The sequence below is a fragment of the Hylobates moloch genome, unplaced genomic scaffold, assembly GCF_009828535.3.
Source record: "Hylobates moloch isolate HMO894 unplaced genomic scaffold, HMol_V3 SCAFFOLD_17, whole genome shotgun sequence".
Taxonomy (NCBI): Eukaryota; Metazoa; Chordata; class Mammalia; order Primates; family Hylobatidae; genus Hylobates; species Hylobates moloch.
In genome coordinates, this window is record NW_026652292.1 from 34,849,423 (window position 1) to 34,866,992 (window position 17,570).

The 17,570-nt window shown below is 36.9% G+C and overlaps 1 protein-coding gene across 1 annotated transcript in view; it reads right to left on the reverse strand.

The window, feature by feature from the left end:
- LIFR (LIF receptor subunit alpha) overlaps positions 1 to 17,570 on the reverse strand; it is an 81,637-nt gene that overhangs the window by 18,275 nt on the left and 45,792 nt on the right. The window contains exons 7-14 of the mRNA XM_032135207.2: positions 17,236 to 17,490; positions 13,278 to 13,407; positions 12,686 to 12,855; positions 10,728 to 10,873; positions 9,383 to 9,545; positions 6,261 to 6,331; positions 3,144 to 3,357; positions 369 to 548 (exon numbers count right to left, since the gene is read on the reverse strand). Of these exons, the coding sequence (XP_031991098.1) occupies positions 369 to 548; positions 3,144 to 3,357; positions 6,261 to 6,331; positions 9,383 to 9,545; positions 10,728 to 10,873; positions 12,686 to 12,855; positions 13,278 to 13,407; positions 17,236 to 17,490 (1,329 nt within the window). The remainder of the gene's footprint in view (positions 1 to 368; positions 549 to 3,143; positions 3,358 to 6,260; positions 6,332 to 9,382; positions 9,546 to 10,727; positions 10,874 to 12,685; positions 12,856 to 13,277; positions 13,408 to 17,235; positions 17,491 to 17,570) is intronic.

Here is a 17,570-nt window from a genome sequence, read left to right on the forward strand (position 1 = left end):
AATTTCCCACATAATTTTTAATGTTACTTAACATTCCGTTTTATAGGTATACCATCATTTACTCATTCCCTTATTTGCTATTTGGGTTTTTATTTTTTTCACAATTATCAATAATACTGTTGTGAACATTCTTAGATTAAATCTGTGTTGTTCTCTGATTATTTCTAAGAATAAATTTCTAGACGAGTAATTACCAGACCAAAGGGTTTGGATCCTTCCACGTGCTGCCACAACTACCCTCCCAGGAAAATCAAACCTATTTACACCCACCCAGCAGTAAAGAGAATCACTTCACTGCACCCAGTCTTACGTGTTGCCTTTTAAAAATATTTTGTAGAACTTAATTGAGAGACACTAATTCATCTTACCAGATTCGATTACAGTTTCAGTGCTGTTTGATGGAACTTTTCTCCAGTCCATAAGGCATGGTTCCAACCGAGACGAGTTACACCACTTAATGACGTAGTCGCAAGTCATGTTGGGGTCGTAATGCCAGGTGAGGAGAATCCCCTTTCCCATCCCAACAACTTGTTCTATTTTGAGATCATCTTCAATAAGAAAGGAGGATATTTTACTGGCATTAAAAACAATAAGGTAAGGCAAACCTCATAAAAATGGACATGAGTTAGAAAAATCACTTCACTGCGAAGAAATTATAAAATAGTGTTCAAACTAGATAAACCTTTAGCAAAGATTAGAAGTGTTGCTCTGTTATTTTTATTTTAACAACTGTAGCACTTACCTGTATACATAGATTAACATAGCAGCTGAAAGAAAGTGATTTTTAAAAAGCGCCTAGAATCAGGTAGTGACATACCGGGGCTAGGACCTCAAGATCAAGGCCCAGGAAGGACGCAGCTAAGGACATTGGCTGGGACAGGGCAGGAGACGGGAGACGGGAGACTGGGGAGGGGACAGCGGACAGTCTGAAGCCCTCCTGTCATCACTCACTATGAATGCGTGCAGAGAACAGGCGGGGCCCTGCACAGTGCGCAGAGTAGGTACACAACAAACTTGTGGAAACAGTAGATGAACTAGCCCCCTCTCTTTCTTTCAAGGAAGACTGCAGCCCCAGAGCTGGGCTGAAGGGGTTGTCTGGCTGACCAGGGGTAGGGTGGCGGCAAGGGAGAAAGCTGTGGAGACACCCAGAGGCTATGAGGTGGGATGGCCAGTATGGGCACCGAGATGGAGAAGCCTGCACAGCATCCTAGGAGATACCAAGGGACAAGGGGCAAAGGCTGAGGGCAGAAGACAGGAGCAGAGGCCCTGGCAAGGTTTTGTTTCCCTGTCTTGCCAGATCTTGGCCTAGGGAAGAAGTGGAACCCAGGGCTGGGGGTGAAGAATTGGGGTGGGAGATAGGGCAGTGTGGTCAAAAGGGAGAAGAAAATTTCCCACTGTAACAGGAGAAAAGAAGTAGATTTTATAACTGATTTGTATTTAAGGGTTCAGTAAAAACAAACATAGAAAGGTTTTTGATTATTTCTAAGAATAAATTTTTAGACAAGTAATTGTCTCAGGAGCCAGATGCTCAGGAGCCTGAGAACTGCAGGTGAGCGGCCCCTGATGGGGTGCAGCCACGGCAGAGTACTTCATCACCCACAGGCTACAGAGAGGGTTCAGTAAAGCCAACACAGACATTACCCACTGTAACAGGAGAAAGTAATAGCTGTAACTGATTTATATTTAAGGGTTCAGTAAAAACAAACACAGAAAAGTTTTTTGAACAAAATGTACATTCATAAAGCAACTACTACTAAACGCAAGACAACAATTTGGCTTAGAATAGAGAACACTTTGGACATAACAGCTTTTTTTGCTCAACGTGATTAAAAAGCCACAGTGTAAACCTGAGTTGAGGCTGCAGAGCCTCCCTCCACTCGGGAAATCCTCAAGGAATGAGGATTTGTTCTGAGGCTTCAGAAAGTGTCTGAAAGCTGATGACAGAACTGCTGGTTCTGTAAATTACCATTTTCTAAGGGATACACAGAAAAGGTAGAATTATGTTTCCTGAATTAAAAGACAACAGAGCTATTGCCTAGCATTGTGAGAGCAATGAAATATATAATCTAAATCAGTATGTTATCTTCTTATGGATGTTGACATTTCTGTCTCCTTCATTTTTTATTTTGTTATTTTTGCCAGGCCAAAACGAAGAAGCCATTATTAAGCCCCACCTCCCAGCACCTGCCACAACCCCTGGGCATCTCCAGCAGCACTGCTGCCTGGGGTTTGTATCTCTGAAATGCACTTTGTTTTCCCCCTTCCTTCCTCTTAATTCTCCTATGACTGACTCAAAGAACAAGGAAGCAGTCAAGTAACAATGAGAAACGGCCTCAAACTGGAGTTGGAAAGCTACTTAGAGGACCCTAACTGGACCAATTTTTCTTCCTCTAGGAGCTGTGGTTATAGAAAGGTGCTCCCATATCGGGGCAAGGCAGCAAAGGTGGGTAGGCAGAAAATGACTGGAGCACAGAGGTCAGTGGAAGACAAGGTAGAAGTGGCCGTTTAAAGCTCGTAACTCTCAAAGTTGTCAAGGTAGAAGCTGGGAAGAATGTATTAATCACTGGACATCTGTAAAATTTAAAGAAAGGCACTAAATTCAAAAAAATTACACCACAGTTGTTTTTCTAAAGCCTATATTGAAGATCGAATTTATACCTTAAGAAGACTTTTTTTAATCAATAAAGAATTTCTATTAATAAGGAATTTCTTATCAAAAAAGATACTAACTAAAATAAGCGTTTTTTTTCTCCTGCCCAACAATTTGGAAAACAGCCTAGCTGATCTAAAATAAACTTTCCTAGTCTTGGGGAAGTGCCTTGGAGAAGTGTCTGAATGTGATTTGAATAAACTGTTAAAATATTTCTTCCTGAAAGTACTATCCACCACTGTACCTCTCCAATATTATCCACTATAGTTACTGAGTACAGTAATGATTGTATCCATCAGTGCACATGCTTCAAGTCAATACTAATGACTTCTTTCTCAATGAACCATAGACATCAATCTGCTCATTCTGCCTTCTATGTCAGCAGCAACAAGGTATACGAGAAGAATGCTGACATGACAAAAGAGCAAGTAACATCAGATATTTCTCACTTTAGTTTCCCGTTCTTATATACTAAACCATCTCAAGCACTCACCATTTGGAATTTCCATACTCGCTATTTTGGAAGGTGGTGATGAGCCCACAGAATTTTTAGCTACCACGCTGATGATGTAATCATTCTTATCAAGTCGTATCTCTGCTTTGTGCTGAGGATCAGGGATTTCAGAAAGGGACTGTGTTTCCTCATCTGATGAACATGATACATTGTAGGAAAGTATTTTTCCGTTAGCTTCATTAATGGGTAAAGGCTATGAAAAACAGATAAATTGTTATAAAAACCTGCAAAACGTGACTGTGACTAGGCAAGGTAATTGAGTTTAAACTGGACGCTATATTAACAATAACAAGGTTGGCCAGGCATGGTGACTCACGCTTGTAATTCCAGCACTTAGAGAGGCCGAGGCAGGTGGATCACCTGAAGTCAGGAGTTCGAGACCAGCCTGGCCAACATGGTGAAACCCTGTCTCTCCCCAAAATACTAAAATTAACCAGGTGTGGTGGTGAGCGCCTGTAATCCCAGCTACTTGGGAGGCTGAGGCAGGACAATCACTTGAACCCAGGAGGTGAAGGTTGCAGTGAGCCAAGATCATGCCACTGTAATCCAGTCTGGGCAACAGAGCGAGACTCCATCTTGAAAATAAAAAACAACTAGTTACAAGGTAATATCAGAAAAGATGAAGCTGGCCAAGTGCGCCTATAATCCCAGCACTTTGGGAGGCCGAGGCAGGCGGATCATGAGGTCAAGAGTTCGAGACCAGCCTGACAAACATGATGAAACCCTGTCTCTACTAAAAATACAAAAATTAGCCAGGCATGGTGGCGCCTCAGGAGGCTGAGGCAGGAGCATCACTTGAACCTGGGAGGTGGAGGTTGCAGTGAGCCGAGATCGTGCCACTGCACTCCAGACTGGCTAAAAGAGCGAGACTCCGTCTCAACAACAACAACAACAAAAATGAATCTCTCAACAGTGTGAAACACAGATTTAAAATCCATTGGGAGCAGGGTAAATCAGGAAAGAGACACTGAAGAAAAACTATACTTGCTATAAGCAATAAGAGTACACAAAAATTTAAAAATTAAGTGAATAAAAAACAATTATTTACCTCCACATTTTTCAGGAGCAAAACTTTTAAAACTATCCAGAAGCACTGCTCTACTTAGTAACAAACAAAACATTTTAAAAAATAGCATCATGGGTTTTTTCCTAAACATTTGTTTTCTCATTTTAAAGTATTACATGCCCACTATAGAAAATTTGGAAAATATACAGAAGTTGAAACAAGTAAACATCTCCCATATTCCCACCTCTTAAGTATTCTTTCATTTTGATATTTCTTTCAAGTTGTTTTTCTAGGTATAGATTTTTTATTAACATTGTTTTAATCATATTATACCATTTTACTTTTTACTTTTCCATAATATACACTAATATACACTTGTCCATAATAGTTATATACATTTTCATGGTTTTATGTCTCATGTAGCATTTTTACCAGTGTACTTGAATATACCTTAAATAAATGAAATTTAAGTTGTTCCTAATTTTTCACAATACTAAAACAAATATTTTGGTGAACTTTTTTGTGCCACGTTTTTTTCTTTTTCATAGAAATTTTTAATATGAATTTCTAAAAGTGAACTTACCATATAAAAAGAAATGAACATTCGAACCTCTTCATTTATACTGAACTGCTTTTCACAACTGCCTTAATTTATACACCAATGTGTGGGGCTCTCTGGTCGAGACTGAGGATGATGTAATACTGCTAAACACTCCGCTTCAGCAGAGGTCTCTGTGATGCTCCAAATGGCCTGCTCTAAGGGGCAGGCTTTAGTCCTAAGACTTACGGGCTTCTTGGGATACTCCAGACCACACACTGTTTGAAATGTCCTCCTTCCCCAGCTTCTCTACTTCTATTTTCTTCGTTGTTCCTGCCCCTCTAAACCTTCCCCATCTCCTCTGCTGGTTCCTCCTCCTCTGCTGGTTCTATGCATGCTGCTGTCACCTGGGCTCCATCCCTGGCCCACTTTTCACCTTGCGTCTTCAAGTGATCCCATTTATATGCTACTCAAAGCTGTTTTCAGTGCCAACCTCTCCCCTGAGCTCCAGAGCCTTACATATATCAAACTGCCTACTGAATTCTACTCATGACATCCCAGTGGCATACCTTTTGAAAACTATGACCAAAACAACATAATTTTCTACCCGAACACACTCTGACTTGGCAAATGGCGGCACCATCAGCACAGGTAATGAAGTTAGCATCTAAATCATTTCAATGTTTTTAGTCTTAAGTCTTCGTCTAGTTTGAACAATATTCCAAACTTTCCTATATTGAAGTAAATTGTATAATCATTGCTATATTATCATGAAATCTGACAGGCAACTGAGAGTAGCCAGGGGATTTTCTAATCAAGAGTGGATGTAACAGTCAAATACAATCTCAAAGCAATGGAACTCACATTGAACCTGCATGTACACTTCACTTTACTCAAAGCTGTATCGATGTCAAAAGTTTTTTTAAATAAAATTATGTTTTACTTTCCATAATAAAATTCACTATTTAAAAGAATCCTATTATGACTGCTTGTGTAAAATCTAATATAGAAAACAACTGTTCATGTTTTTGATATTCATAAAATACTTAAAAATATAGCAACAAAAAATGTTCCAGCAGAGAAAACTTAGTAAAATATGCAATTCATATTTCATCTAAATATTTTACAAGATCATACAAAACTTTGTAACTTGCATGTTATAATGCAATTTATTGAAGAGAAATAAATTACACATGAAATACATAAAAATTTACTTTCCTATTAATAGAAGAAAAATATAACAAACACTTAGGATTCTAACCTATAGATTTCGACTGAAGTGAGGGAGATGGAATTCATGAAATCTTCATGTCCTTTACAGGGCTTATCAAACTCGAGAAGGCTCAGATCTGACACAGGAGATCCTCAAATGACTGTGGGGAGTTAGGAGTGACGAGGAATTTGGGGGGTTTGGAACCAGGTTAGATTCTCACCAATACTGCAACAAAAGCCAGTCTGGGAAGTTTCAGCCCCTTGATAACTCAAGTACCATGTGTAAGTTAAACGGTTTAGCAAAGTAATGTAAATGTTCACAGAAAAATTAGATATTTACCTTCCAATAGATTATTAAATTTTTTCCATCAGAACTCCACTCTCTCCAAGTATCAGGCCCCTTTGAAGGAACTAAAAAGGAGATTTTAAAGTTAATATCTGAAGACACACACTATATGTATATGGTGCTTGGCATTTTTTTTCTAGGATATTTGGAATTCTCAATAAAATGTGAAGCAGTTTAGTGGCTTCCACTTAGAAAATGAAGCAATGGAAAATCTAAGCTCTCAACAACTTTTGCAAAACACACAGCCCCTTCGAATGGGTGAAAATCTATCTGCAGGCCGGCTGTACTGGTTCCCTGCGTTCCCCTCTGCCTCACATCCTCTCACTCCCTCCTTACTTGGCCACACACTGGCTTCCTGGCTGTCCCTCAGATATGCCAAAGACACACCTGCCTCAGGCTCTCTGCATCTTCTGTGTCCTCTCTTCCTCTGCCTACAACTCTCTTCTCCTAGATAAAACAATATGGCATCCTCATCTTTGTATCTCAGCTTGAGTATTACCTTATTAGTGAGGTCTTTTCTAACCACCCTATTTAAAACTGCCATTCCCTTCACCCCCGCCTTATCCCTCAGCCTTTATTCCTATCACTTCCTCTCCTCTGTGGCATTTGTCACCACCTGATAAACTGATGTGTCTGTGTCTTTGTGTGTGTGTGCGTACATACATACATACATATAGATGTGTATATATATAAATTTATTTCTAGTCCTGGATCCTACAAACTCCATATGCCAAGATCTCTGTTTTATCTGCTGCTATATCCCTGCTAACTAGAACAATTTCAGACATATACAGGTTGAGTATCCCTTATCCGAAATGCTTGGGAGCAAAAATGTTTCAGATTTTGGATTTTTTCTAATTGTAGAATATTTGCATATACATAATGAAATATCTTGGAGGATGGGATCCAAGAACACATAAAATTCATTTGTGTTTTACATACACCTTATACACACAGCCTGAAGGTAATTTCATACAATATTTTAAATAATTCTGTGCATGAAACAAATTTGTGTTAAGTACTTAAGTGTGGAATTTTCCATTTGTGGCATCTTGGTGGTGCTCAAAAAGTTTTGGATCTTGGAGCATTTCAGGTTTTCAGATTACGTATGTTCAACCTGTAATGCATACTCAGTAAATATTTGTTGAGTAAATTGATGCCTTCATCTTAATGAGGTGCAAATAAGATGTTTCCTCTTTCAGACAACAGCTCATTAACTGAAGGCAAAAACTCCTATAGTGGCTAGTCTCCAAAATGACCAATAATCCCCACGTGTGTGGTGCCCTCCCACATTGCATCGAGGTTGGCCTGTGTGACCAACAGTGTACAGCAGACATAATGGTATGTTACTTCTGATTTTAGAGCATAAAAGATACTGTTCGGTCACTGGCTCTGGGAGGAACTGGCTGCCATGTCATGAGCACACTTAAGCAGGTCTAGAGAGAGGCCCACAAGGTGAAGAACTGAGGCCTCCTGCCTTTAGCCACATGAGTGAACCATCTTGAAAGTGGATCCTCTAGCCCCAGTCAAGCCTGCAGTCCCCACCCACATTCCTGACTGCAGCCTCATGAAAGACTCCAAGTCAGAGATATCCAGCTAAGCTGCTCCTGGATTTTTGACCCATAGAAATGGTAAGATAATAAACATGTGCTGTGTTAAGCCACTGAATTTTAGGGTAATTTGTTGCACAGCAATAGATAACTCGTATCCTCCCTCTCTGTACTCATGCATAACTTTCACTTTTGATGATACAAGTAATTCTTACACATGTCGCAAAATGCCCTCATCTCTATTCTTCACATCTCTTCATGTGGAGAGGCAAAAATCTAGATTGACATCTATCATTTATTTGTTTTGCTATTTCTTAATTTTTTGGAGGAAGTATTACATCTCCTGTACTGCATAATATAAATAAAGCTCTTGCTATCTTTTGTTAAATGATTCCTAAAAATTAAACCTATTTCGCCGGGCACAGTGGCTCACACCTGTAATCCCAGTACTTTGGGAGGCCGAGGCAGGCACATCACAATGTCAGGAGTTCGAGACCAGCCTGACCAACATGGTGAAACCCCATCTCTATTAAAAATACAAAAATTAGCCGGGCGTGGTGGCGGGCCCCTGTAATCCCAGCTACTCGGGAGGCTGAGGCAGGAGAATCGCTTGAACACGGGAGGCGGACGTTGCAGTGAGCCGAGATTGCGCCATTGCACTCCAGCCTGGGCGACAGAGTGAGACTCTGTCTCAAAAAAAATAAAAAATTAAACCTATTTGTAAGTTTTTTGTTTGTTTTTTTACACCTGACATCTGGTTATTCGAGGACAGAATATCATTGTCTTTGGAAATTATCATATTTAGAAAACCAGTTACCTGATTTTATACCTATCTTGACCTAGGTATACTACAGAAACTGAAGTTCAAGACCTTTTAGCCACATCATTTCTCAGGTCTAGGTCACAAATAAAAACTAACAAATTCTCTTTTTTAGTATTTTTTTTTTTAAAGGCCAATGAGTTAAAAACATAATTAAAATTCCAAGCAGAAGAGAAAGGAATATCTATAATATGGTGGCAATCATATTATAGATAGAGGAGCCCTGTCCTTTCACATAATTTATGCCAATCATTTTTTTACACTATGACAAAACTTCAAAAACTATCATTTAAAATATCTGTGATATTTTATTAGCAGGTATTACATAATTTATCTAAACAGTCCCTCACTTTTAAGGACTCTGATAACATTTTTTTTTTTTATTTTGAGATGGAGTTTCGCTCTTGTTGCCCAGGCTGGAGTGCAATGGCGCAATCTTGGCTCACTGCAACTTCTGCCTCCCACGTTCAAGCGATTCGCTCCTGCCTCAGCCTCCGGAGTAGCTGGGGTTACAGGCATGCACCACCACGCCCAGCTAATTTTGTATTTTTAGTAGAGACGGGGTTTCTCCATATTGGTCAGGCTGGTCTCAAACTCCCAACCTCAGGTGATCCACCCACCTCGGCCTCCCAAAGTGCTGGGATTACAGGCATGACCCACTGCACCCGGCCAACATCTTTTTAAAGAAGTTGTAAAACTTCAGGACACACAGTAATTATTAGCCATACATCACTTAGTTAACTTACTGGCTTCTGTGGTTAAATGTTGTTTTTTATTGCTCCATTTGCTCCATTTCCAGAAAGTTTCAGTAGAACAACGAATCCGAAAAGTATACAGAGTGTATGGATTTAACTTGTCCAGAGCAACAAGATAACTTGAATTTTCTACTCCTTTGATGGTGACATTCCGCTATTGGAAAACAAATAAATATGTATATATGTATATATTGTGTGTATGAATACATATATATATAAATATACACATACATACACTTTTTTTTTGGTGAGAAAGCCTTCACATTTGTAACACAAACCAACGGAATGTAAATGAGCTTGTATATATAACACCCAAAGCAGTTTATCCACTGTAATATTTTAATTCTTATATACCTGCGAAGCCAATGAAATTATGCCCTATAATAGTAATAAAAAATTGGGTTGTCTTTTTAATCCAAATACTGGCGCTAAGTAATAATGGTCAATTAAATTATCTAAAGGATTATATAATTTTGATAATCAGTCAAAGGGCTAATGGTGATGCAATAAACCTTAACATGATTTATAATTTGAGATGACTGTGAGGAATAAACGTATTATTTGGATGATATTTGGAAGTTTCTTGGAGGCAGGCATTACCTTTTGTGCATCTTTGTTAATATGACACTTAGAACTTCTAGTATGATGCTAAACATGTGCAAATATTCAACAAATACTTCCTTAAACTAAGTAAATATAGTTAAAATGAAACAATTCTAAACAAATTTGAAGACCTGCCTGTCTCACAAAAGCCTCTGAACTCCCCAAAACATTACAAAGAAGCTTTTCAGGTTTTATTTTACAGTTGTGACTGATTTTCTAGACATTGGTAAATTTCCAAATGAATAGTTAAGTACACCTCATTTATTTTAGACTTACCACAAATTACAACATAGTATAATATAAAAGTCAACCTAAATATTTAAAATGTATTAAAAAGTCATGTTGTGACTTATAAGTACCAATTACAGCTTGTTCCCACTGCCACACTTCACAGTTTTAAAAAATCACTTCTGCTGTCTGGTGCCAATTCATCCATTAATGATGCTAAAGGTTACAGCAAAAACTACTCATTCATTCACAAATTTACTGAGCACCAGCTATGTGCCAGGTACTATACTGCATCTGGGAACATTCTGAGGAGTGAAAGTCAAATTTACAATTGTTTTTCAAATGATACAATGCTGTTATTACATGGATACTAATGTCTTTCTTGGTTCTTAGTAAATCTCTATAATAAATAATCTGAGAGCTTAGGCATATCAATTTGCTTAATTCTTTTTGAGAACTGTTTTATCCAAAATAATCACAAAGGAAGTCTTTAGGAGAATCTTACCTGCTCTTGTACTGAATTAGATTTCTTAATTTCAATTTGACATAAAAAATTAATCTTTGCAAAGTTGCCTGGTAAATGCCAAGAAAGTTTAACAGCTGTTGAATTAATATCCTTCACTTTGAATGAAGTAGGAGTATGGGGATAAACTGCAAATATAATTTTTAAAGATTACTTTAAACACTTATTTAAAGGGGAAAACTATCTTCTAATATGACAGATGAGAAGAAAACATAAAAAACAAGGAGGCATCATTAGTGCTGACCAACAACATCCTACCCAGTATTTGTGGAATCGACAAACCTGCTTTCTACTACTGACATCTTGCCAACATTTTTAAACAATCAATCATGCTCAAAGCTCTTAAATTAGTGTGAGGAATACTCAAAGGTAGTAAAGATCACAGTATCTACCTTTCAGGAACTTCTAATTTACTTGGGGAATGACTAAAAAAAAAAAAAAGAAAAGAAAAAAGAAAGATAATAAGAATATAAATGATAAGTTCTAAATGAATGATACAGATATTAACCACTACGTAAATGTAAGCATGGTAGGGTAAGTCTTACAGTGAAGATGGAACTTAAGATGAGCTATGCAGGAAGAATTAGACAAAAATTGGCCAAAAAAAAAAAAAAATGCAGAAAAGCATTTTAGGCAGAGATGGCAATAATGAAGGTACAGAGAGGCAAACTGCATATTACACTGGTGATAGTGTGTGTGCCCAGTTGAGTGGTGGGAAAGAATCACATGGGAAGTAAGGCTGAAATGGCAGAGGGCAGACAAATACATACAAATACTACCATGCACAGATAAAATGTAGCCATGGTGACACTAGCAAAAATCCAGAAATCACAAAGATGACAGGAAAGAGTAACTGATAAAAGTGACTTATGCTTACAAATAAGGCAACAGGATCATCTACTAATCAGTTGTGAGACTGTATGATACATGCCCTTGGTTTAGGCCCTTTCTCCCCTGCCTGAGACTCTAAGAGAAGGTCTAGGCTGTTGCTCAGTGTGCTGCAAGCCTGACATGGAGTGTTAATGCACATGGACCATGGGAATGAATACCAAAAAGATCAACCACATTTTATTTTTATTTGGAGCTATGTATTAATATGATTGGTAAAAATGCAGAAATCATCAGTAATAAAAGGGACGAACTATTAATACGTACAACAACGTGGATGGCTCTCCAGGACATCCTTAAAAAAAAAAAATGCCAACCTGCATACTGATTTCATTTATGTAACAATCTCAAAATGATAAAACAACAGAGATGAAGAATAGATTCGTTGTTGTCAAGGCATAGGGATGTGACTGTATGTACAGGGGATGCTGGAAGTGCAACATGAGCAAGTTCCTTTGTAGTGACAGGGCAGTTCTGTATCTTGCATGTGGTGGTGGTTACCTGAATCTATACATATAAATTGCATAGAACTACACACACACACACACACACACACACACACACACACACGAGTACAAATGAATGCACATAAAAACTGAGCAAGGTCAGTAGTCCAGTTAATAGTGTTTTAAGAATGTCAATTCCCTGGTTCTGATATTGTACTAGAATTATATAAGATGACACCACTGGGGATAGCCAGGGGATGGGTTCACAAGGCTCTTATTATTGCAGCTACCAGTGAGTCAACAATTACTTCAAAATAAAAGTTTTTAAAAACTGGGCAGAAGATATTTCAGAAATCAAAAATTATCAGAAAGAGCTACTTACAGTTTATTTGTAAATTACTAATTCAAGTATTTAAATTCAATAAAATAGTAAAACTTGAAATTATACATTTAAAGTTTCTATAAATAAAATTTATGAAATTAATATTAAGTAACTATAAAGTAAATAATCAGCAAAAAGTTAATCCCTATAAGCATTTCTCATTTATCAAAGCATTTCACCACTTCTAAAGTTATTTTTAAGACATTAGTTTATGTACAGCTTACCTTTTTCAGTTATATTAACTAAAATTGTTGATTGTGATCGACCCAGAGGATTGTGAGCATTCAAAGTAAAATTATATATTTCTTGATATGGAAGCATTTGAAATAATAATTGATAGCTTTCATTTGTAGGTGCTTCAGTTCTTTTAAGTCTAACATATTTTCCTGAAAAACTGTTAATTAAAAGAAAAATAATTTCAAAATGGCAAGAGATAAATATTGCAGGAAAAAATGGGCAAACTTGTAATACTTAATTTGTATAAAAAGTTTAAATTTATAATTAGAGGCATATTACATACTCAGAGAAGAAAATGTATATGATACAGAAAATAGAAGAAAATAATCAGCCATAAGTTTACTACCCAGAAACAGTCTCTGTTCAAGTATTCTTCATTCTAAGCTTCTTAAAAGAGGAGACATGAAATTGAGTGTACATGTGGCTGAACTGCAGTACTTGTAAGTGTAATTTTATACAGCATATTTGGTTTTATATCTTGTTTGTAACATAAATGATCTAGTGCAGTTTCCTATGTCATTTAACATGTACTTCCAACGTACTCCTTGCCATCTGACATCCTTTCCCAGTTACCATTACCTTTCAACTAAAGTGTAGCTTGTAGCACGTGGGCCCACCAATGCTGTCGCTCTTCCTGGATTCCAACTACATATAATTTCTTTTAAATCATGTGTCTCACAATTCAGTTGTTGAGGAGTATCTGGTGGATCTAACAGAAGAAAAATGTAGGTACTTATAATTACACATATTTTCCCTGAAAACATAATATTTTATAAATGTCAATGTTTTCCACAATTTCCTAAAAAATGAAATAATTTACTATTTACATTTTACTTTTGAATAATGCAGGAATTATTCTCTCTGTGGAATGTCTTGTCAGAGTTCATATTACATTAGAATTGACAGATTAAAATATACTGAAAAATGACTCTTAGCTCATTTGGAAACTCCCTATAGCAACTTGAAAGATCAGTTATCACTTTTTTTCCCTTAATCCTATTTCAGAGGCTACCAAATCTCTCAAAGAAACCGGTGTCTAATATGTTAAGTCAGAGAAATCTACAGGGTAAAAGTATTATCATCTATCATCAATACATTGTGATTTGAAAATACCAAATCATATTGAAAATCAGTAAGTCATGTTACATGTTTCAGAGTTCTAAAATACATTATAAGTACTGTTATTTAGAAAACTCTTCGTAAAATTCTGCATTTCAGTATATTCGAACTGACTGCAGCTCTTTTGTTGTTTTTCTCTTTATCAAAACTATTCTCCCTGGCTTTAAGGCAGGACTAGAAAAATTAAAAAAAATTTTTTTTTTTTTTTTTTTTAAAGACGAGACCTTCAAAGTGATAAATGAGCCCAGGTGCGGTGGCTCACATCTGTAATCCCAGCACTCTGGGAGGCCAAGGTGGGCAAATCACCTGAGGTCAGGAGTTTGAGACCAGCCTGGCCAACATGGTGAAATCCCGTCTCCACTAAAAATACAAAAATTAGCCGGGTGTGGTGGAGGGTCCCTGAAGACTCAGCTACTCGGGAGGCTGAGGCAGGAGAACCGCTTGAACCTGGGAGGTGGAGGTTGCACTGAACTCAGACTGTGCCACTGGACTCTGGCCTGGGCGACAGAGCGATACTCCGTCTCAAAAAAAAAAAAAAAAAAAGTGATAAATGAAAATTCTGCAGTCTGACACTGCTTATTGTAGAAATTCATATTTCTGTAATCATGTTTAACCATACACATATAGAAACTGGTATTTCCTCTGTCATATTTATCCAAACTATCTTTCACTTTAGGTAAAAGTTCTTTTTAAAAAAACTACTTGTTTAAAAATTCTGTAAAATTTTTTTTTCACAAACTTGAATTAAAAAAAAATACTCCTTAGTTTATCAACCAAAACTTAGAAAATTTCATACCTTCCCCAGAGATAAGGATAACATCCTTCAATGATATTTTAGGTAACATTAAGAGGATTAATGAGTGTTTATATGAGAGTTTAACAATTAGATAAGTAAACAAACATTGACATATTTATTCTGAAAACTGTTTTAAATCTAAGGCCAAATATTCAGTCACTCTATTAAAACCACATACCAAAAATTTGGAATATATTTTAAATGCTGGTTATTTTAGGATTTGGTAGATATTAAGTTGAAATATTAAAATCTAAATAACAAGAGCAAATAAGAGATAAATAGAAGGACAGACAGAAGGGGAAAAATTTGAGAGGACAGTATTTGAAATGTACTATTTTCTTTTCAAAGAAATTAACTTCTAAAATAATCAACTGAAGCTAGGTTAAAAGCTAGGTATACATCGACTACATTTTTATATACCAGTCAATAGAAAATGCAATTTAAAAAACAAAGTCATTTTTAATAATACCAGAAAACACCAAGCACTAAGAAAAAATTTACCAAAAGATATAAAGACCTCATATTGAGATGAATTAAAGAAGACCCAAGTAAATGTAGGGATATACCATGTTCATAGTTTGGGAGATACAAATATTCTAAGAATGAAAATTCTCCTAAATTGATCCATAGATTTAATGTAATCCCAATCAAAATGCCAGCAGGTTTTGATTGGGTAGGTGTGTGTGCATGCAGACGTGTGTGTAGGGAAAAACTGATAAGCTGATTCTAAATTTCTTTTTTTTTGAGATGGAGTCTCGCTCTGTCACCCAGGCTGAAGTGCAGTGGTGTGATCTTGGCTCACTGCAAGCTCCGCCTCCTGGGTTCATGCCATTCTCCTCCCTCAGCCTCCCGAGTAGCTGGGACCACAGGCGCCTGCCACCATGCCTGGCTAATTTTTTTGTATTTTTTTTTTTTTAATAGGGGGTTTCACCGTGTTAGCCAGGATGGTCTCGATCTCCTGATCTTGTGATCCGCCCGCCTCGGTCTCCCAAAGTGCTGGGATTACAGGCGTGAGTCACCGCACCCGGCCTAAATTTCTTTTCAGTCTTTTCAGTAAATGGTGGCTTAACAGGATATCCATAAAGAAAAGGAAATAAATGAATCCTGATACCTAACTCACGAAATAACCTGCTCTTATAAATTTCCTAAAAGTTCCCTCTGAAGGGAGATGTTACTGCTGCTCAACAAATATTGTACAATATTTCAACCTCCAAACGTTATAAGTGAAGGTTAAATTATAAATTAAATCAGCTTGTTCTATTACTATGATAAAAGATTACAACACTGTCTGATATAACAGAAATGGAAACAGTGCATAGTCTCATCTTTTAAGTTTTAATTTCTTCTTTCATACTTTTAAGTAATAGCTCACTTTTGGTATTGCTCACGAAGCAACTTCACTACATACACCATTGGGTCTCAGCCTCCAGGACTATTTGTGAGAAATGTTGCAAGTAATTTCCTAACACTCCATTAAGAAGGATAGTATGATTTCCAGGATTTAAATTTGAACATAACCTCACTTTCACTTGAATTCCAAATGCATTACTCAGGAGACAAAAAGAGAGTCAGATTACAGCCATCAAGCTGAGACGAGCACCTAAGCCTGGCTATTCCTTTGGGAATACGTCGGTATCTGAATGAAATTCATCACGAAGTACTGTATGAGTAAACGAGAGAGCTGCTGATCTAGACCACAGCTGAGAATCATAAAAAAGAAAGAAAGAAAAAGCACTAAGCAATCAAAAGAAATATCATAAAATCTAGTCAATCTATCTTATACACATTATTCAGGTGACCTTTAGACCAAAATCCCAGACTTCTAATTCAGCATACAGGGAGAAAGGGACTCACTGATAAAGATGAAGCTGTCAGTGACACCAAAACATTACAGTTGCTACAAGGAAGGGAGGCAGAAAAACTAAAATTGAGACCTAAAAATTCTACATATTTATCTGTGGACATTCAACACAAGCCACATGGGCAGGGCAGCCCACAACAAACAACTGTTTTTGGAAATACCATGGAATTTTAGACGGTAGGGTGATCATGTTAATAGACACCTTGAATGATAGAGCATACATCATACATAGAATGCAGTGGGAGAGTACGTTTCCCCTCACCCATGTCCTCCTGCCAGCCTGTTCTCCTCAAACATAATAGTTAAAAGCTGGAGAAGATATGTTATGCTACTGAAAGATTTTGTGTAAAATTGCTATAATTTCTTTAATTTAGATACTTTAAAAAAGGTATACTTTAACTGGAAAATGAATTCACATAATTTCTAAACAATGCACGGTTAAGAAATATTATATACTATCCTTGACTTAACAAAACTGTTAACTAAGAATTTAAACTAAACATTAGAAGCCAGATGTTTCAAATCTGATTACAAAACCAACAAATTACACAGATACCGGTTATGTAGAAAACAAGCTTGCAATTCATTTTAAAACAAGCAAATATTCTACTGCCTCCTTTGTATATCCTTTATATTAAAGAACAAAGAAATGAGAAAGAAACAGAATCACTCCTCCCACCCCCCACTCCAGAAGAATTAAGGCTTTCAAGGAGGACCAAAACAGGTTAATAGGAATTCTCTCTTTAAAATCATATACTTACATCCAGCAAAAATAACCGTTCCAAATATGTTATCTTCGGTTGTAAAAACTACATTTGTTCCACTACTTGCAGAAACAGAAATATTACGAATCTTGATTGCAACATTTTCCCCATCAAGATGGATCAAGGGGCAGTTTGTATGGCCAATCAGTGCTGATAACACTTTTTCTTGACTCACACAACAAAATGTTATGTCTGAGCCTACAAGTATCACTTTATCTTGAGGAAAAACCTTAGTCTGAGAATCAGGTATCCCTAGAAAGAAAAAGAGGAATTATAAACATTTTATATACAAGTATTTTACGTAAACTTTTCTGTATTTTAAGACTTTTTTT